This window comes from Podarcis cretensis, assembly GCF_951804945.1.
Source record: "Podarcis cretensis genome assembly, chromosome: 7".
NCBI classification, from domain to species: domain Eukaryota; kingdom Metazoa; phylum Chordata; class Lepidosauria; order Squamata; family Lacertidae; genus Podarcis; species Podarcis cretensis.
Genome location: NC_137176.1, coordinates 35,042,937 through 35,064,434, shown reverse-complemented (window position 1 = coordinate 35,064,434; position 21,498 = coordinate 35,042,937). Strand labels below are relative to the sequence as shown.

At 42.8% G+C, this 21,498-nt stretch overlaps 2 protein-coding genes and 1 long non-coding RNA gene across 3 annotated transcripts in view; 1 reads left to right on the top strand and 2 right to left on the bottom strand.

The window, feature by feature from the left end:
- Nucleotides 1–480: 480 nt before the first annotated feature.
- On the bottom strand, nucleotides 481–5,742 carry BLOC1S4 (biogenesis of lysosomal organelles complex 1 subunit 4). The gene is made up of 5 exons (XM_079983847.1): nucleotides 5,437–5,742; nucleotides 4,518–4,589; nucleotides 4,022–4,123; nucleotides 2,657–2,791; nucleotides 481–1,754 (listed from the first exon to the last, which is right to left on the bottom strand). Exons 1-5 carry the CDS (start codon nucleotides 5,674–5,676, stop codon nucleotides 1,653–1,655), a joined length of 651 nt encoding a protein of 216 aa, XP_079839973.1. The 5' UTR covers nucleotides 5,677–5,742; the 3' UTR covers nucleotides 481–1,652.
- Nucleotides 5,743–6,624: 882 nt separating this feature from the next.
- On the top strand, nucleotides 6,625–10,234 carry LOC307220164. The gene is made up of 2 exons (XR_013840737.1): nucleotides 6,625–7,212; nucleotides 7,441–10,234. It is a non-coding gene; the product is annotated as an uncharacterized lncRNA (long non-coding RNA).
- A 2,273-nt stretch (nucleotides 10,235–12,507) lies between these two features.
- Nucleotides 12,508–21,498, bottom strand: part of PARD6G (par-6 family cell polarity regulator gamma) — a 71,375-nt gene continuing 62,384 nt past the window's right edge. Inside the window, exon 3 of the mRNA XM_079983804.1 lies at nucleotides 12,508–13,882. Coding sequence (XP_079839930.1) covers nucleotides 13,023–13,882 — 860 coding nt within the window. The 3' untranslated portion in view covers nucleotides 12,508–13,022. The remainder of the gene's footprint in view (nucleotides 13,883–21,498) is intronic.

Sequence of the window (21,498 nt, the reverse complement as noted above, 5' to 3'; positions counted from 1 at the left end):
GTGAGATTATAATACATAACTAAGAACTACTATCCCGAAAAGAACCACATTCTATCTCCCCACCAGTATCCCCTGTACAGTAGTGAAGAATTGATTATCAAGAGGGTGCAGAAAGTACTTGTGCTTGCAAAAGCCTTTGGCTAGGTTTCTCAATATGGCAGCATTGAAAATAGTTTCACTGCTAGAGGAAAAGTCCAAATTCCATAATCCTCTTTTAATAAAAATACATCCTAGTTTCTGTAACAATGTGAGAGTTGACTTATATAGATGAGGGTTTGCCAGTCTTTTTTAACCAGTGCACACAGTTTAAATTTTGAGAGTTAACAGGCTGCCATTGGGGTGGGCGGATGGCATGCCATAACACTATCTTACAGAGTATGATCTTGATGAATTCATTGGCCATAATCCCAAACAAGTGGGCTTATGAGTGCAACCTTACATATTTATAGTTTAAAAATAAAAACTTCATACGCTAAGGAATCTTATTTAAACTTTAATTAGATTTTAAGTTATAAGAGCTTTGGCCACTGCTTTTGGCATTTTATATACAAACGTTTTAAGGTATTCATCAAAAAGGGCTTTGTCAGCAACAGTTCCCCAGAATTGTTGCAGTAGGCAGCACCTATAGCTGTTTGACTTGACTTTGCAGCTTTTGCCTCTCCTTGTTTAAACAGTGCATTTCCACGCAATACATTGAACTCAATCCAGATACATTCATTAAAAGAGCATGAATGTATAGTTTTGGTCCTTATTGCACTTAAAAGTACCACAGAATATTTTTTTAAAATATCCTTGTGGTATGTGGGTTAATACTAGCAGCAGAAATAAAAAATGTGAGATGCAAAAGCATACATTTCCTGTTTTCTCCCCTCTTAATCTCTTAACTGCAGATGGGTATTTATACATTTTTTTATTCCAATTTCTGAAATGAGAATAACCAAGAAAATATTACTAGAGTATGGCAACTGGTTGCCCATATGCCAGTCTACTCCTGGGCAGAGGAAGACAAAAATGAGTTCTATTGCTTGGCCTCTTCCATTTCCTCACAGTTCATTTTAGGTCCAAAGAAGGGGCTGTAGATCTAAGGAACACATAGAAAAGTATACCTGCTTCTACCTAGCCTTTCAATGTTGACATGTAAAAAAGGCAGGTGTGTGTTTATGGCATCCTTAGGGGGCAGGTGTAAGAAAAGAAGGTATTAACTTACGTGTTACTTCCCCACTTGCCTTCCCTGACACTCTCTAGCCTGGAAAGGTAAAAAAGGTGTTTGGTAGGTAGCTGATCATAAGGAAGCCCATTCTGCACACACTTACCCTCTTTCCTACACATAAAATCAGGGAGGGGGAAGGACTGCTTATGTCTATATGGCATGAGAGTGTGCTTGCCTCCACCTAACCCCATCTCCCTCTCCCTGCCTTCAAAGTGGGTTACTTGCAAGGTTAGCTGCCAAACATGAGTGTATAGTTCACCTTGTTGGAAGACTGGAAAAACAGTATATTCTATACAAAACTAAGCTGAAATATGTTTGAAGAGGGCCTGGGACACATGGGAAGCAGCAGGACATAATTTCCAAAGAATTGCAACTACCTAAGATCAGCACTGAACTCGCTTAGATAAGACTCTCTTGTCAATAATGTCATTGTCAAGCTAAATCACATATACTGTGCTTCACCAAGGGAAGGGAAGTAGTCTTCTGTCTTGAAGAGATCAGGAGGTTCATAAACTGTTTGATTCTGCCTTGAGGAAGATGTTTTCTGGAATTAAAACCTGTATGTTAAAATACTTGCTCACAACAGAATAAACAGAAATAAATAATGAATTCCCCACAATTTTAGTGGTAGCTTAAGAGGAGCCCTGCTAGTAGTATTCTGTTCCCACAGTGGCCAAACTAGATTAGAAGCCCACAAGCAGGTTCCAAGTGCAACAGTACTCTCCCCACTTGTAATTTATAGCAACTTGTAAGGCAAAAGATTTATGAGTCATCGTGCCCGGAAGCACAAAACAGGCAAGATCCAAAAAGGAACTGAGAAAGAATGGAGCTGACTGTCATTCATTTCTCATGGAAGCAAGTAACTTCTATTCACCTGTGGAGGACTTATATGAGATAGCAAGGTGAATCATGTATGAATCTTTCTGTTGGTTGGTGGGGTAGGTTGGCCACTGTGGGCATACCTTTGTTAACAATTGAGTACTTAGGGGTTACATTTAATAAAACAGTATTTTGCAATCATGGCACATATAGCATGTTCCACATCTCCTGTCCCCCCCCCCAAACCATTTCCCATCTCAGATAAATGCAGGGGTGGGGTGGGCCGCAACCCTTGAAGGGAAGAAGCACGCTGTAAGCAAATGTCTGTGAGGGATATAACACTCCAAGAAAGTTATCTAGATTGCATTATGTTTCATTCCCTTTTATGTATCTAAATCCACACATCCATATGTTGACTGTCAGGATCAACCAACCACACCTCTACTTAATGAATCATCATCATAATCATCTCAACATCTCAACAGTGGGGAGATTTGCCAAAGTTGTTCTCCTGGGCTTACAAACTAATCTAGTAAATTGACATCTGAACATAGCAAAAGCTTATGATATTTGATATCAAATACATTATTATAGCAAGCATTTCCATAGTTGAGGAACAAAACTTACATTAAGGAAAGATGGCACATTGATTGTGTGTAGAAATTTTTTGAAAGTATTTGGGAACGTTCCAAGGTCTGATTCTGCCTTTGTGATCTGTTCTTCCATCCCTGACACACTATTTCCAACCATTTTTACAAAGGCCTGAAAGACAACAACAGATCAATAGCAATGAACAGGTGCAATATGGGAGAATATCAAAGGGACATTTCTTTGCTCAAATAGTTCTATTGGTCATATAAAAAGCCAAATTTTCTGTACACGTCAGAAACCACTGGCATCTGATCTACAGCCACATTCCAAATTCCAGCTTAGACTTAGTACATGAAAATCAATGCATTTCAAAGCACATTTAACTGCATTAGATTGTGGAAAAGCATCTGTTTAACGAAGACAGGAGTGCCTGGCGTGCTCTGGTCCACGGGGTCACGAAGAGTCGGACACGGCTAAACAACAACAAAATCTGTTTAACACATGTTACACAGTGGTTGAATAATCTGTTGGTTTTTTTTTTAAAAAAAAAAAAAATAGAACCTTGAGAGTCAGTGTTACCTATGTCAAGAGTTCTAACTACATAATTACAAAAAAAAAATTACAAAAATTACAAAAAGTATTGGAAGCGCAGTAGGGGTTTTTTGGGTGGTGGGAAACAGAACAGAAATGAAGAATCCCAAGATTTCTTATATGTTGAACTTCTAAACTCCTTTGAAATCTGAAGAGTGAGTCATAATTTTTACAATGTAAGATGACTGATTATACTATGATACCTTGGTTTTCGAACGTCTCAGTTTTCAAACGCAGCAAACCTGGAAGTAAATGCTTCGGTTTTCAAACGTGCCTCGGAAGTCAAACATGTCACGTGGCTTCTGTATTGAGTTTTCCATATTGAGTTTTCCATTGTGAGGCTTCCATATTGAGTTTACCATTTTCGAACGTTCTGGAGCTCTTAACGGTCTTCCGGAATTGATTATGTTTGAAAACTGAGATACCACTGTATATGCCAAGACAGCATAGCAAGCTCTTCCCCTAGTGTGCCTGGATACACTGATTTATGCTACAAAGTCACATTCCTCCTCTTTTATTTGAAATTTACAGGAGCAAGGATTTATTTTTTATAAAGTGACAGTTTAAACTAAGTTTTAAGAACAGCAAGGGGTCATGTGCCCAATCTACAAGATCATCTGCACACAGGAAAAGGAATGGACATGGAAACTTCTCCTTTCTAGCTGGGAAGTTCTACACAAATTTTGGAGCTCAATTGTTTGGATTGGGTGAATATATTTATGTTACAGGATCAAAAAGAAAATAGCCCAAAGATTATTTCCAAGTAGTCCTGTAAAAAAGGGCTGTGATACTGACATTAGAAACACATACCTCCAGTTTGTCAATCTTTCTATACAGTTGCTTCATTTCCATTGCCTTTGCATGAATATGAGGCACACTTTCACTTACTACTTGAGAGGAATCACTTCGAATCTAGAAAAATATCAGACAAGAAAAATTCTAAACAACAGCATTAAGATTACTTGAGATCTCAAACATCATCTAAATGAATGAATAAAATGTTATTTAAACCCACAGGCCACTACAAGTAAAGAATTTGTGTCTAAGTGCTCATATAAAGAACAATCATAATCTAAACAAAACTATTTGGCTCAGAACAATTGGTTAAGGCTATTTCATTTTTTGTTTGGTTGATCTGAGCAAATCTGCACATGCCTGCGGGTAATGTTGGGATGCCACAAAAACTGGAATGCTACATGTTAAAACAAGCTAGATTCAGATTATTAATCTCATGTTGGTGAGAAAGCATGCCTAAAGGTAGTTTGATTTCAGTGGCTGACTGTATCTATTGTGTTCTTAGACTTACCATGTCTAACATCCCCACAAACTCATCTACCCTTGTCAGCAAATCTTCCAGACTCTTGTCTAAGGTTTCAATCTGCAAAAAATAAATAAAAATGCAAACGTCACAGGGCATTCTTATGTGGAATTCTCTCCCTAGAGAGGCTCGTCTGGTGCCACCTTTGGGCACCAGAAACACTCTTCTCCCAGGCCTTTGGCTAATTAAACGATAACCTTTTTAATTTGTGTCTGCGACGGGGGTGGAGTTTTTGTTTGCTACTGTACTATGTTGTGTCTTTTTTTGTGCTTCTCGGATGAGGGCATTATAGAAATTAAGAAATAATGATAACACATGGACTGGAAGAAACTCAGGGCAAAGTGGAGTTTGCTTTTGAGTAAACACACAGGATTTGGTTGAACAATGGAAGCAATACCCATTAACCTCCAAGAAAGAAACTCACAAAGTCCAAGGCCAGTAAGACCATAAGCTAAAGTCCTACAGCTGCTGCGTTGCATAAAATCGGAGGTGAGAGGATGGGCATTGTCATAATTTATTTTTTTTTGGGGGGGGGGGCTAGGACACCCATCTGTCGTCCTGCGGATTCTGAAGGAAATGTCTCAACGGTTGTTTCAAATTACTTTCTTTGGACCCAAAGTGCTCAGAAAAATCTTGTCAAAATCTTTCTACAGTTTCTACTCTTAGTTAAGTATTTATTTATTTAATTGATTTGGGGGGCTCGCTACGCCCATGGGGTGGGTGAGTCCAGCCTAAAGGGGTGAGCCCACTTCGCCCCCTTACCTGGGACCCCCCATTGAACTGAGGGGGGGGGCTTTGCTTCGAGGTAAGCACCGCGGCGCGACCCAACTGTCCCTCCCCGCTCCGAGGCTGCGGTTAAGCGGCGGCTTCCCCTCCTGAGGAGACGCGGGCGAGTGATTGCGCTCACCTGCCCGGTTGGGGCGACTCCTCCCAGCGGCGAGGGCAGCAGGTACCCGGCGTAGTCCGCCGCGGCCGTGGCCAGCAGCAGCTCCGCTCCGCAGGCATCTCCTTCGGCCGCGTCTTCTTCCTCCTCCCCGATGCCGGAGGCGCTGCTGTGGCTCTGAGAGACGTTGCCGCTGTCGCCGCTCAGCTGCGGAGGCGGCGGCGGCGGCAGCAGCGGCGGTTCCTCAGCTGCCGCCTCATCCATTCGGCCCCCTCCCTCGCGCTACTACTCTCCGCCCGCGCGCCTGTCACCTGACGAAGCGCTTTTCAACGGTCGGCCCGTCAACTGTCGGCGGAGTAGCGGGAGGGTGCCTTTCCTCATCTACGGAAACCCAGCGGGGACACGGCCAAAGGGAAGGCTCGTTTGTTAAATAATGAGGGGCGTAGCGGAGGCGTGGCGTTCTTTTGAGCGGAGCCCGTGATTGGCTGTCTTGGGACTAGAAGCCCCGCCTCAGGCCTGGCCCCTGAGAGCGGCCTCCCTCCTTTCCTCAGTCTAGGCTGGAGAGCGTCCAGGGAGGTGCTTCCGCTTTCGTTTTCCCTTCTTTTCTCCCCTGCCCTGTGAACTTAGGACCGCATATTCCTTTTAAAAGCGAGGTGCTGCTTCTCTCTCCTCTCGTTTTGTCCAGCACCTGCAAGGTAGAGGAAGGCTAGGATGCGCTAAGCAGACTTCGGAAAGGAGCCCCATGGAGTTTCATAGCACTTGCTAACAGGTAAATAGGTATACAATTGCAGCCGGAGCCACGTTGGTCTATCAGCAGAGTAGGGCCGATCCAAATGTCCACGAAATAGGGAACATGCTGTGCTGAGATGTCAACCGCCCAACCGCAAAAGAGGAAAACCTGCTTTAATGGTGAAGTTACAAACGCTTGACTTTAGACACTGTCTTTTTAAAAAATAAAAAAGATTTTGGGACGAGAAACGCAGACATGGGGGTGGCAGGTGCCCCTAAATCAATAAAAATCAATAAAAATACAATTCTCAGGTTCTGACGCCCCCAACAAAAATCCTGACTACGCCCATTAACGCAGACTTAATTAGATTAAGTACTTTGTAGCTTTGAGCTTCTGTCTTGGGCTGGTGGGACAAAGTAGTAAGTAATCACTCCTCCCTTTGTATGTGTGTGTGTGTGTGGGGGGGGGAATTTAGCACTTACCTATGCATCTGGATAAGGACTCAATTCTTCCTTGCCCTTACACCTGCCTTCCTCAAATAAATATTCAGCCCACAAATTTTGGAATTCCAGGACTGTAGATTGGGGAGCTACTGCATTTCCATGGAAACTTCCTCATATGGACTCAGACCATTGGCCAGTTTATCTCAGCATTGTCTTCACTCAGTTGGCAGTGGCTCTCCAGGGTTTCACATTGGAGTCTGTTCCAGCCCTACCTGCATATGACAGGGATTGAAATTAAGAACATAAGAGCCCGCTGGATCAAGCCAGTGCCTCATCTCATCTAGTCCAGCGTCCTATTCTCGAAGAGGCCAGCTGGAGGCCTTTGGGAAACTGGTAAGCAGGACCTGAGCACAAGAGTACTCTTCCTTCCTGCGGTTTCCAGCAATTGGTATTCAGAACCAGAATACCTCTTGACCATGGAGGCAGAGCCTAACTACTCTTATCCTCTCAGGAATTTGTCTAATCTTCTAAAACATTGATTACATTGTGAAACATTGTCAACAAGATGTAGAAATACCTAATTCTATGCCTTCATCTTCCCTAGCTGCAATAAAACATGTCTCCCTCGTTTCTGTCTGTACAGTGGTACCTCGGGTTACATATGCTTCAGGTTACAGACTCCACTAACCCAGAAATAGTACCTCGAGTTAAGAACTTTGCTTCAGGATGAGAACAGAAATCTCGCCGCCGCGACGTGGCAGCAGTGGGAGGCCCCATTAGCTAAAGCGGTGCTTCAGGATAAGAACAGTTTCAGGTTAAGAACGGACCTCCAGAACGAATTAAGTACATAACCAGAGGTACCACTGTACAGCCATAGTAGGCACTGTAGGGGACTGACGGACGGGAGAGAGGGACTGGGGTGGCAAAGCTTAAGTTCTTTTATTTAGTGTATGCTTGGGGTTTTTCTGTCAGTATCACTTGGGGACATTCTCTTTCTATTCACTTGTTATGTTTCCTTGATGATGAGAGGTTGAGGTGGCCTAGGGTGTGGCTGATTGCCTTTGGCTGGCTGCAGTGGGATTTGTTTGTGCATGGGTGAGGGGGGTTGCCGGGTTAAGTTAGCCATATTGAATTGTACATTGTCAGTGGGTTATGAGCTCTTTATAGTGTGAGTGGACATTGTTATCTTGGAAGGTGTTCAGTAGGGCCAGTTCTGGGGTGATGTCTAGTACCTGTTTAGCTATTTTGCTTATTTCTGGTATGACTGCGCACACTCCTTTTCTGACTAGATCCTTGATTACTTGGTTTGGCGGGATCTGCTGGTTCAGACACAGCATATGTTTGGAGAAGGCCCCACGGGGGATCATGGGGAAGAGGTGCGAGGAAAAAACTGTTGTGACATTGATTTCTTTGGCAACTTGGAAGGGCTGTGGTGGGATCCAGAAATGGCAACCTGGAGCCCCACTGACCACTTAACTGCTCTCTTCTCCATCAGCTTGGGAGCTTTTTCTGAGATGCTTGCGGGGTATGATAGCATCCTTTGTCGTTTGAGCATCTTTATCAAGATGCTAACAGATCTGCCTGCTTTTGATCAGTTGTGCTTCAAGGGAAGCTTACCACTCCTCTGATTCTTTAATATTTTCCAGCCCAGATAGATGTTAACCAAAGGATCTCACAATAGTCACCTCCTTGCAGGAGCAAGGAAGCATAAGAGAATCAGATGCACCACAAGAGCATCTTGGATGGGATGGCTTTCAAAGAGGGCTAGACAATTACCTATCAAAGGCAACTAGCCGTGATGGCTATACTCAGCCTCCCCTGTTGGAGGGAGCATTGCTTATGAAAAGAACTTGCTGGAAGCCACAGACTCCCCAAACGTGTTTCACAAGGACCCCTTCCTTCCCTCTGCCCCAGTACCTGAGGGTCATCACGTCTCTCCAGGGATTTGGCCAGAACAAAGTATATGCTGGGGAAAGGCTCCTTCCCTGCAAAGAAAATGGAGGAATCAGCAGGCGCCTGGCTCCCAGCCACGCTAGCACCAGTCTGGCGCATGAGGGTGGAGGACACAGGAAGGAAGCATTCCTATAGTATAGGGCCCTCAATTGGCATTTCCACCTACATGAACTCTTAGCCTTCCCGCCCTCCCCCCCTTGTTCTGGCCTGCCTCTCTCCTAAGGAAGGTGCAAACTCTTGCAGGAAGCCACTGGTGGGAAGTGTGTTCCTATGATTCCCAAATGTTTCAGAAGCATCTTTTCACTCCTTTAGCTGCTTGATATAATCATAGCATGGCAGAGTTGGAAGGGATCCCAAGGGTCATCTAGTCCAACTCCCGGCAATGCAAGGATCCTGCCCACAGCCAGCCCTGGCTGGGCTCCAAACTCCAGCCTTCTGGTTACCATTGCAATTCTGCATGGTGTGGAGAAAGGGGAGAGAAATGTGTTGCTTACACTCTCATAACACTGATATGAGATCCACACCATGCAGCCCTTTCAATAACTAAAGGGCTGTCACATGGATGGAGCAAGTTTGTTTTCTCCTGCTCCAGAGGCCCTTAGGACCTGAAGCAGTGACTCTCCTTCCTTGGAGGTTTTTAAGCAGCGCTTGGATGGCCATGGATCATCTAGTTGAGATTTCTGCATATGCAGGGAGTTGGACTAGATGACCCTCAGGGTCCCTTCCAACTCTACAGTTCTATGATGCAATGCTTTAAAGAGCATCCAATGCACCTTTAAAGCACATGACTTCCCCCGAAATGATTCGTGCCATTGTGGCTTCCCTCTCACAGACCTACAATCCCCAGAACCCTTAACAAACTATAATTCCCAGGATTGTTTGGAGGAAGACATCTGGTTTTTAGAACAGGGATGGAGAACCTGCAGTTTGCTCACCCCCATTTCCTAGGAACCAGGAATGGGAAGCTCAAGTGCTTCTAACAGTACAGTGGTGCCTCGGTTTACACTTTCCCTACTGAGGCCTCCCTCTGCCGGTGCCCTTCCACCATTTGACTTCCGTTTGGCTTCCAGAGCAAAGTTCGCTAACTGGAACACCTACTTCCGGTTTTGCGGAGTTCTTTGTCCGAATCGTTCATTAACAGGGCTGTTCGTAGATCGAGGTACCACTGTATGGTTATAGGGAGCAGCGTGTATAAAATATTGAATGTAATAGGGTTATTAAGGTAATTGTATCAGAATTATTATGGGAATGTGGAGGGAGGGGGAGAGAGTGAGTATGGTGGGATTCTGGTGGTGAGTGATGATTGGATGAGGATTTGAAAGGGAGTTTGAATGCGAGGCAGTTGAGAGCAGTGGGTTCTGGAGGGAGTGGTTGGGCAACTAACTGTTCAGTTTAGGATCAGTAGTCTAGTCATCATTTTTGTAATAAAGCAACGTATAAGATAAAGAGAATTTGAGGCCATGAGCTTAGTTACATACGTCATCATTTAGTGAATCATTCATACAATCTCCTTTAATGAGGGTGTAGTACCTAGATTCTGGACCAAACATTGATATTTTTTGCTCTTTTCTAGTTTCATAGGTTTATGTTTTGGTTCTAATGATGTAATAGGGGTGGGGACTCTTTAAATACTGGGGGCGTTGCACACTCCTTTTTAAAAATAAAGTAAAATAATTTCCCCTCATTTTCAAAAACACATGCATTGTCTCTTTCTTCAGGTTCTTCAGTTACTGTCGTGAAACACTGGTGTCATATGCAGTATAGGGCTGGGAAGAAAAGAGGGGGCCTGTAACTCTCCAACAGTTTGATTTCACCACCAAGAACACAAATAAATACTTATCTACAGTCACTGTTTCAGTCACCTACCCAACCACGGACAGTTATATGCCTTAAGTGAGAAGCCTGCTAAACTCATGGAGACTTATCCCCAATTTGTAATGAGGACTAATGACACAAAGACTGCAGGTTGTAGTCTGGTTAACTTTTCAGAAGAGGTTAACAGAATCTGTATTCCCTTTAGAACATTTATGTGATTGATACTTTTGATCATGAAGTATTTGTTACACAACAGTGAGATTGATCAAAAGCCAACTTCATGTGATTTTGACAAAGTGGTTCTACAGGGATCCCATTCTGCATAAATATTGGGGCCTCTAAAAATTTGACGTGATCTGTTCACCAACGGGAATCGGTGTCTGGTATTTTTACTGGCTCCATTTCTCCAACACAAAGTTCAATTATTTGCTTTTGCCGCATCCAGCTCTCAGCAACTCTGTATAGGTAAAATAACCCTGCCATCTAGTTTCCTAACATATTCACACTCTTCCAATTGTTCCATACAATCCATTTCATTCTGTATGGCAAGGTATTCAATGGCTACCTAAAATTCTCACCCCGGTACACTCTTCAGTAGCACAGGTGGGGAACTTGTAGCCCTCCTGGTGTTACTGGACTCCCATCTCCCATCAGCCCCAGACAGCACAGCAATTGGCCAGGGATGATGGGTGTTGAGTCCCAACAACATAGATGGCAACACATTCCCACCTCCTGCTTCTTCTGAAGCACCAAAGGTATTTTTATTGAGATGGCTTTGGTGCCCAGGACCTGGGTTTGGGGAGATGGTGGCATTGTTCAGTTAAGAAATATTGAAGCTTGTACATAACTTTATTCCAAGCAGAACAATAAAAGGCTTTTTTATTAAACAACCCCAAAGTGTTTTGAGCCCTTTATAGTACAAAATAAGGGTGTGAATGGTGTGGGATATAATTTATATAAAGAATTTTCATTTGTTTAGAAACGCTTTAATACACAAAACTACACAGTAAAAAACAAAGAAAATGACAAAGCTAAAAGTAGAAAAATACATTGTAACACAATTATATTTTTTCCTAGACACTTCATAATATAGTCAACCTTTTTTTTCTACTAAACATTGTAATAGCTTGTGGCATTTTATAGAACAGAAAAACAGAGCTGGGAGCAAAACCGTTTCTTTTGGAGTAGCCTATTATTGATTTGCTTTATAACTAATCATGATCCCAACAATCTAAGATAGTCTTTACTTGGAACACTTGATATGCTGTTGAATTGTAGCATTTTAGACTCCAGGGACAATAAAATAAAATAACACTCTAGCTTAGGAAATCAGTATGTACCAAGAGGAACCAGCTTTCATTATTAAAGACTCTGGATTCAAGTTAATTCTAAACAGTAAGACAAATTTAGGCTGCAATCCTAACCAAATCTTTTCAGAAGCAAGTCCCATTAAATTCAGTGGGGCTTACTCCCAGATAAGTGGAGTTACGATTACAGCCTTAGATGAGTTTCTTGTTGTGACAGAGAATGCAGTCCAAAGCAATCTTCTTATTTATTTGCAAATTCAGTACTGTTATCAATATAAAAAAGTGAAACCAACAGTCACTAAAATTTGAGCATTTGTCTAATAAATATTTTAGCAATAAAAAGAGAACACATATCCTGATGGTGCATCAATTAAACCAACCTCCATGCTGCTTGTTGTTTTTTCACATCATATGAAGACAGTTTATTCCAACAGTACTACAAGTCACCAGCAGGTGGTGCTGATCAAAAAGAAATTATGGCAACAATGTGACACTTTAAAAATATACATATAAAACACAAAATCATTTGGTCAAAGTTTTGTTCCAAAAATAAAAAAAACAAATGCAACATTCCCTCAACGCTATTTCCAGGATAGAAAGTTGTTCAGTTAGCCCTTTCCAGATTTAGGGGCAAGACAAGTAAATTTTCTGTGTAAACAAACTAGGAAGCAGTATATAATGGCAGAAAGTAAAATTTCAAAATTTAAACACATTGCATTGTATCCAATTGTGCTATTCAGCTGATGGTAAGGCTTTGGTCAGTATACTGGAGTGGTCAGCAATTTCCCCTTCCTAAATCTGCTCCAGAAAACTTGGGAACCTCCCAGAGCAGATTTTTTTTTGGGGGGGGGGGGCGTTGCAGAGGAAGAGGGAATACGGATTTCCCTGTTTGGCTGACAGAAACCTGACTGAGCAACCCTGTTGGATGCAATCCTTAATAGTAGTTTCCCCCTCAAAGACTAATTTATGAATGCCCATTCCATGTTTACTGTGTCTGTTGTTATTAATCATCAAAATATATACAATTTACATGTATATATTGCAGCGTATATCCATACATGCAGCAGACATACTTTCATAGATGGGATTCTTTTTAAAAATGCAGCAATCTTTACTTTCCCTCATTCTGATCCTAGGAGCAGAAACCATATTTACAATTTTTCATGGGTTGCAATAGGCAGCACTTTTATGTATAATCCTGAATACCACCATGTCCGGAAAGCAACACGTGTGTCACACCTCAGAAGGTCTAAGAGAATTAAGATTCCCTCTCTTCAGGATGTGTATAGATTTGTTCCAGTTGGCACTTCAGACAAGAAACACACACACACACACACACACACACACACACGGAAGCACCCACTAAAGTGTGATCACCGTTCCGTCCTCCTCAATGCCTCCTTTGGGAATAACCAAGCTATGACGAGGATCAGTTTTTAAGGAACTCAGAATTTTGTGAATATTGCCGTTGCTTTCTCGTCCCAAGCTGTTGTTGAGTACCAGGTCCCTCTGTAGTCTTTGGCTAAGACTGCTGCCGTTAATTCGGGAAAGGCTACCAGAAGGAAGGCTGTGCGATTTCGGAATGGGCTGTGGCTCTAGACAGCCCTCAATTACAATGTCAGCATCCTCGTCACTCTCCATTTCATCAGGGTGGAAGTTCTGCAGGACATGAGAAGAAGGCAAACTATGATGACTTGCAGTGCTGTCTGTAGACTGGCCAGAACTCCCAGACATCCGACTGCTTCTGATAATATTGTTCCTTTGGTTTGCTGGCTTGACTGTGATGATAAGATTATGGCTATTGGCAATCATCATGTCCGTTACCTGATCAAGAGTTTTCCCGGCCACTTCTATGCCATTCACTTCCAGGACTTCATCGTTGACAGCCAACAAGCCTGTACTCTCAGCTAAACCACCAGGAACCATCCGAGAGATGAAAATGCCAGGTACCTTTTCCAGCCCATGAGGAGTCACTCTGACACTGGTCCCATCACGAATGTAGAACCCTAGTGGCTTCTCACACCCATGTCGATACAATCTCACTCTCCTATGAGTTTCAGGTAGGATGTCCACATCAATGATGGAAGACACGGGTCTAAAATCCTGAGGCATGCTGATATTAACGTGGGGACGTCTGCGAAGGTTGTCATTCCGGAGGGTCACCAGAGCTTTCTTTTTCCTGGTTAAGGTGTTTGAACCAAAGTTACCGTAATCTGCTTCATCTGAGAAGAGAGGAGAGGAAGAGTTGAATTTCACATGCCACTGAGCCATAAACTCTTTCCAGCAAACAATAGAATTTCATCTCCAACATTTATAAAATGTAGTCATTTGCCCATGCTGCAAACTGTTCTTGCTTTGAACATCTTTCTCCTTGCCACCCCACATTTCAGGGATTTCAACTTCCATCAGTCCCAGCCAGCATAAACTGTTGCTAGCAACAAACCATAATTTATAAGAGTTTTTGTTAGATTGGAGGAAGACGTGGGCTGCTGCTGTGCAATGCAGAAGCAGCCCTTGTTGCGTTATCTGAAGATAAGAACAGTTAATGAATTTTTACATCAGGTTATGTTGCAAATACACCTATGAAGAAATCTGTCAGACAGAAATTCCCAAAAGTTAAATAGGATTTCTCAGATGAGAGATGAAAACAGTGGTACCTCAGGTTAAGAACTTAATTCGTTCTGGAGGTCTGTTCTTAACCTGAAACTGTTCTTAAGCTGAGATACCACTTTAGCTAATGGGGCCTCCCACTGCCGCCACAAGATTTCTGTTCTCAACCTGAAGCAAAATTCTTAACCCGAGGTACTATTTCTGGGTTAGCGGAGTCTGTAATCTGAAGCGTCTGTAACCCGAGGTACCACTGTACAACATTTACTTTGCAGACCCATCATGGAGGGACATTTGTTATTATTAAATATATTTTACAGACTTCTTTCTCACGTGGACCCAAGGCAACATACAACATTATACAAATATACCTTATATGGGGGGAAAAATAAGGAAGAAAGTCACATCCATATAATATGCCAAAGCTCTTTAAGTTGGGTATATATGCTGAGCAAACCAATTACCAGGCCTTTGAAAGGGGCTGAAGAGTGCGATGAGCTATTTAGCTGTGATTATTCACAGCCTGATATTTTGCTTGATTTTGTTTATTTTAAAAAAGGTTTTAATAGCATGTGTACTTGAGCTTGTTTTTATTGCACTGTTCTAATTATCTTGTTTACGTTCTACCCTGGGACCATTTGGTAATGGGCAGATTATAAAATCCCATCAAGTAAGAACTGGTGGGAGCTCAGGTTTTCCTGGCAAAGGGAGATATTTCTCCTCCCATAAATATCTCTTCGAAAAGACACCTAATGGTGACAACCTGGGCATCTTGCCAAGCACATCTTTAAGGAAGCAAGTATCCTATTTCCCACGCAGAAATTGCAGAAAGGGATAAAGGTATACAGAACCAGGAGCAGGGGATGGCGATGGCTACTTTTCTGTGCCCAGTGGTTTGTTAGTGCAAGGTAGGAGAGTGAATCAATAAACCCAGGCTACTTGGAACCCACACTATACCAATCATGCCCCAGAGCAGCTCATTGGCAAGGTTGGTGGTATAAGAAGCAACAGTGTGGCTACTATGTGTCAGGGACTGGCTGGACTTGGAGTGGTGGGAGGCACCAACAGGGAAATCTCCAAGTGAAATGCCAGAGGAAGAAAACTCAGAGCCAGGGGATTGGTAGTGAGACACTGAGGAGAGGTCAGAGGAAGCAGTCAGTGAGCAGGAAGAGCCAGTGATAGAGAGCAGTTCAGAATCTGAAGCTAAGGCAGAGGAGGGGCGGGGCAAGAGGCTGCTGAAGAATCCAGGGAGCCTCCCTCTCCTGCTGCGACAAGCTCCCCTCCTCCTTGGTCTCCAAGAACATGCAGAATAATGAGGAAGGCTGAACAGAGACCAGAAGTGTGCAGGTGCAGTTTGAGACTGCTTGGGAAAAATCTAGGAGAGGAGGAGCCTTAGAAAGAGTGGAAGGCAAGGACCTTCAGTCCTGGCAACTGCTCCACAGAGGCAAGGCATGCTGGGAAGTGTTGTATGCTGTTTCTTGGAATACAGTGTTAACTTCACTGACAACGGAGCCTTGCGTCTCCCATGCTGACCTGCATCTGACTCCAGCCCTGACACACTGAACCCAGTTCTGCCTTCACTCAAGTTAATCGGAAGGTGGTCTTCAGAAGAAAAATGGGAGTTATGCAAACAGGAGAAGACTTGTGGACTATGTAAGCATGGTTTAGGAAACCATGATTTAAAACGATTCAATCAGAGCTAATCAAGAATGGAAAGTGGTGGCGAAAATTCTGCAGCATAGCTCACACACTCCTCGGTCTTAAATATGGTTCTAGAAAGCCCAGGAAATTGAGCAAGCATGAGGCTAAGCAGGAAGACACCCACTTGTGTTTTCAATTTCTAACAGGTACAGTGTGTTATTAGACGTGCAGGCAAAAAGTAATCAAGGTAGTCATGGTCTTTCAACAAGGGCAGAGCTGAGAAAACTGGTGCCCTCTCCCCAGAAGCCTGGCATCAAAAAGTATGTCAAGCACAAGGGAGCATGGGCAGGCATTTCCTGTTACTGCTCCCTAGTTTCCTTGATGCCAAAAATGAGCCATGAGTGCCAGGACAAGTTATAGCAACTGGTTGTGTGGGTGGAGTTGATGAATTGATGACTACTTGCAAAGCTGCTTTGATTTATGGCTCCAGTTAAGCAACCATGAGGTTGGGACATGTCTGTGCCGCCTCCTGCGTGTGGTCGGAATAGCCAGTGGAAGTTACTGTTTTATCTCCACGGCGTTTGCAAAAGAAAAAGCTATTTGTTTTAACTCACTCAACCTCCTCAGCTGCATTCTGCTTATCTTTTGAGTCATTCTTCTGAAAGTGACTTTTCTAAGAGTTTCAAATTAAAACAGCACACACAAACAAATGTTTGGAGGAACCCAAAGACTGATAATGTTCATTCCAAGATTTCCTGAGCAGAGAGTGTTAGAAAAATAGGATGACACCTTCTAGCAAACTGGGATTGCCTTTTCCTCTTGCCACCTCTTTTTAAAAGCTTCGCATATTCTGGTCATCACACAATTATGCATGCGTGCATTTCATAATTAATTAATTAATTAATTAATTAACCAACCAACCAACCAACCAACCCTATTTCGGGGTGGGGAGATCCAGTACAAAGGTAAAGAATACCTTCAATATTAAACTTAAAAGTCCCCTAAGTCTAAGTAGTCTTTTCATTTTAAGAAAAGTCATGAGGGACACCTGTACAAATGAATGTTAAATATTGAGCTTCTGGTCTTAGGAGGAAAACAGGTATACTTTGAGCAAGGTATTATAGACAACCATCACCACCACACAAAATCCCTATAACCAGAAGCGCCACTCCCATTGCTTGGACAGCTGCTTTTTATAGGAACTGCCTGCCAGATGAAATACCAAAGCGTAGCCAGATAAGATTATGTAAACAAGCAAGATTCCACAGAGAACCAGACTGCCAGACTCCTATAGGAAGAATTCATTTTGGAGTTTGCATTTCTAGTCTGCATACACTCCTAGGGTATTATTTCTTCTGGGAACTGTGCAACTTTAGTCGACAGCTCTGGAAACTACATCAAAGACAGAATTACTTCCACTAAGGAGAACAGCACTTCGGGCAACTTTGGGAAGGAAGCCAACAACTCATTAAGAGCATTTGGGGTGCCCCTCAACCCAAAAAAAATCTCAGTTACTGAATGCAGAAGTAAACAGAAGGATAACTTAAAACTGGGGAGGGCTTTAAGCCTTCGCTTCATCACCCAAGACAACTTTTCAATGGATTTATTTATTTTTAAAGCCTTAAAAATCTGCACCACGTGGCCTTTTCCTACAGAGAAACATACACAAGTGGTTTCGGAAAGTGATAAAAGGCCTGGCCGGGGAACTCACTCCATCGTTTGTTATAAAATGATGGAACACGCAGAGATACAGAAGGATTCAAAAAGGAAACAGATATATCGTGAACTCTGACTTAGGCTGCTTCCTTTACCCAACTCAGATACAAGTGAGCAAGCTGGATAAGGCAAGAAAGAAAAACACAATGCAATGCCCAACCAAAACCTACTTGTGCTGTAGTCAAGCATAGTCATTGAACAAACAAATGCTAAAGTAAATTGGGCTGAGTTTATTGTTTGAAAGGCTGCTGTGCCTTTTGGGTTAAAGCAACCTGTTTTTACAATCCTACCCAGTAAACCCCTGGGGAGGGGAATCTGTGCTGCAAGTTCAAACAAAAAATCCTGGCAGATCAAATTTTGTACACAAGAAAGTCTTGTGGTTTCTTCTTCACATGCACTGTACTAAGGGCCATTATTATTATTATTATTATTATTATTATTATTATTATTATTATTATTTTATTTGTTAAACAGTGACGCTGATGTTCTGGTTATCTCAGAAACTGTCCCCTCTTCTGTTCATTCTATCTTGAATTCCAATTCTTGGCTCTTTTGCCCTGGTCATCCAATGAAAGAGGTGCTCCTTTAACTTACTTACTTTTTCCTGTTCCACCTTTTTGACCTCCAAGATGGCTAAGCATTAAGAACTAAATGTAAATAAGCTGAAATACACACACACACACAACCAACCAACCAATGAAATCAAGTCAGCAGCAACTGAGTTATCCAGCTGATGAGAGTAGGCCAAAAACCTGAGTTCAGCACACAAATTCACAGCTCAAAAAGTGATAATGGGTTAACCTAAAATAAAGCAACTGCTCGCCTTGATATGTATAGGCTCTCATCTGGTCTATTAGAACCAGCAGGTGGTTTTTTTAAACAGAGGAATGCTAAGTAATTTTTTTTTTACTTTTACTTGAGCTATTTTAATTGCATCAGGAAAGCTAAACCAAATTGCATTAGGAAAGCTAAACCTAATCCCTTTCTATATACACAGACAGCATTTCAGACTTTCAAACATTTGAGAAAATCAGTATTAGCTGATATTCCAGTCGGGCTCTCTGTAGCTCCAGTTGGTGACCACCAGGGGTCATTGCTCAGCTTCCATAATTTTCCAGTGCAGTATTGGGGATTGTTAAGGGAAGGGATGGGGAGAATGTAGATTTGGTTCTCATTACCTAATCAAAATGAACTGAGGCACAGCTATCTTTCAAAATGTGCACTTTTCCAAACTGCAGTGCTGTTCTTCGAGAAAGTATTTTGCACAAAAATGTGTACTGTGTTGGGGGGGGAATAATTTATCAGTAAAAAATAACAAAAATGCCTGAACGTATCTGAAGAAGTGTGCATGCACACGAAAGCTCATACCAAGAACTGACTTAGTTGGTCTTTAAGGTGCTACTGGAAGGAATTTTTTTGTTTTGACTATGGCAGACCAACACGGCTACCTATCTGTAACTGGAAAAATGCCTCATATTTGAGAAAATTGCTTGCAAAAATGTGTGTATTCGGAGAAATACACAGTAAATTGCTGGCATTTTTTTTTTTGGCAATTAAAAAACAACAACTTCTGAACTAAGCTGAGAATGTGTAAAAATAAAGATTGAGGGGAGGTGGGGATGTGCCAGAGAGAAAAATCAAACCTAGCATATAGATACAGATGTAGATTGGTTTTGCTTATAAGACTGCTGCTCTTATGAGTGAAAAGCAGACTGGTACTTTCTTTTGCAGGCTAAAAGTACAGCAGGCTACTGAAGAAGGGACCCTCATGTCTCCTTTGCCAGTCTGTTGCCTTTCCAGAATGGGTGCAGAGGAAGAGAAGCCAAACAGGCTGACAGCAGAGGCAGAGTGCTTTGCCCTTTGCCTGCCAGCTTACTCAGTCGCCTGGAGAGAATTCCTGGGTTGGCACTGGCGACCAGACAAGGAGTTCAATGCAAGGGCTTCAGTAAAGGGGCACTTGGCACCAACACTTCCCTTCTCACTTTCACTGCCTTCACTCGATTCCTCAAAAGTGCTCATCCACATGTGCCATCAGTCTCACATCTGTGGCGTTGGATTACCTCGGGTTAAGTACTTAATTCGTTCTGGAGGTCCGTTCTTAACCTGAAACTGCTCTTAACCTGAAGCACCACTTTAGCTATTGGGGCCTCCTGCTGCTGCCGCGCCGCCAGAGCACGATTTCTGTTCTCATCCTGAAGCAAAGTTCTTAACCTGAAGCACTATTTCTGCGTTAGCGGAGTCTGTAACCTAAAGTGTATGTAACCTGAAGCATATGTAACCCAAGGTACCACTGTATACAGAACTAGAGATAAAAGGTTTTTGGGGATGGATAGCAATATATGGAAACAATGCAAGGGGAATCATCCACTAGTATGGTTTTCATCTGAGGGGGGAAAGGAGAGCATGTCCCTAATCTGTAGTTTCTTGGAATTTTGTGGAAGGGAAACAATATTTTAGAGACTCATCCACAATTATGGTGGATAGTGATACCAGATAGTGGGTAGCAACTATTCTGTGCCATGATCACCCCTCAACAGTGAACTGCCATGTATAAAAACATTGTCAACTGCAGTGTATACAGTCAAGCTGCATTGCAGGGAGCTGCTTCTACTTTGAATGCCTTTCTTCCCTATCTGCCTATCACAAGTGATTTATTTAAGGGTGGGTGCGAATAGCCACATAGAATCATAGAATCATAGAGTTGGAAGAGACCACAAGGGCCATCGAGTCCAACCCCCTGCCAAGCAGGAAACACCATCAGAGCACTCCTGACATATGGTTGTCAAGCCTCTGCTTAAAGACCTCCAAAGAAGGAGACTCCACCACACTCCTTGGCAGCAAATTCCACTGTCGAACAGCTCTTACTGTCAGGAAGTTCTTCCTAATGTTTAGGTGGAATCTTTTTTCTTGTAGTTTGGAACCATTGCTCCGTGTCCGCTTCTCTGGAGCAGCAGAAAACAACCTTTCTCCCTCCTCTATGTGACATCCTTTTATATATATATTTGAACATGGCCATCATATCCCCCCTTAACCTCCTCTTCTCCAGGCTAAACATGCCCAGCTCCCTTAGCCGTTCTTCATAAGGCATCGTTTCCAGGCCTTTGACCATTTTGGTTGCCCTCCTCTGGACACGTTCCAGTTTGTCAGTGTCCTTCTTGAACTGTGGTGCCCAGAACTGGACACAGTACTCCAGGTGAGGTCTGACCAGAGCAGAATACAGTGGCACTATTACTTCCCTTGATCTAGATGCTATACTCCTATTGATGCAGCCCAGAATTGCATTGGCTTTTTTATTATATTTTGGGGTTTATATTTTGGGGTTCAAGACAGGTAGCGCTTCCTTTGACTGGAGCCCTTAATATCTTCCTCTGAAGTACGAAGTGTTGGCTACTAGAAAGAATAATCAGGAGGTACTTATCAGGGACACAGAAGGCTGTCATGCAGGCAGTTCTAGTTTTTGTCTTTCTGAGGGGGGCAGAGAGAATGTATTCATGACTCTTTCCTTTTCCTGTCAGTTAAACAAAAGGATTGAGAGTGGCCCCCCCACTTCTCTGGAAGATTTGTCACTATCTCCCTAGTGAAAGTACATCCAAAATAAGCAGGCTGCTGTGCTGGGGAATCCCACAACTCCGTTAAAGGAAAACATCCAGTTTAGTAAACTCAGTTGACACCAGGCAGTTTCCAAACAAACAGCTGCAAGTGGTTTTCTGCAAGTCTGTTAAGCCTGACACATGACATTCCAAATCAGCTCGCTCTCCTTGAATTCCCAGAGCCTGGCATTACCCAAGTATCAAAGCCTCCCCAATAGCTGGCTGAGTTACTGGTGTAGTATCGTGTGCCCTGTTCCTACTGAAGCAGAGAAGCATTTCCAGGG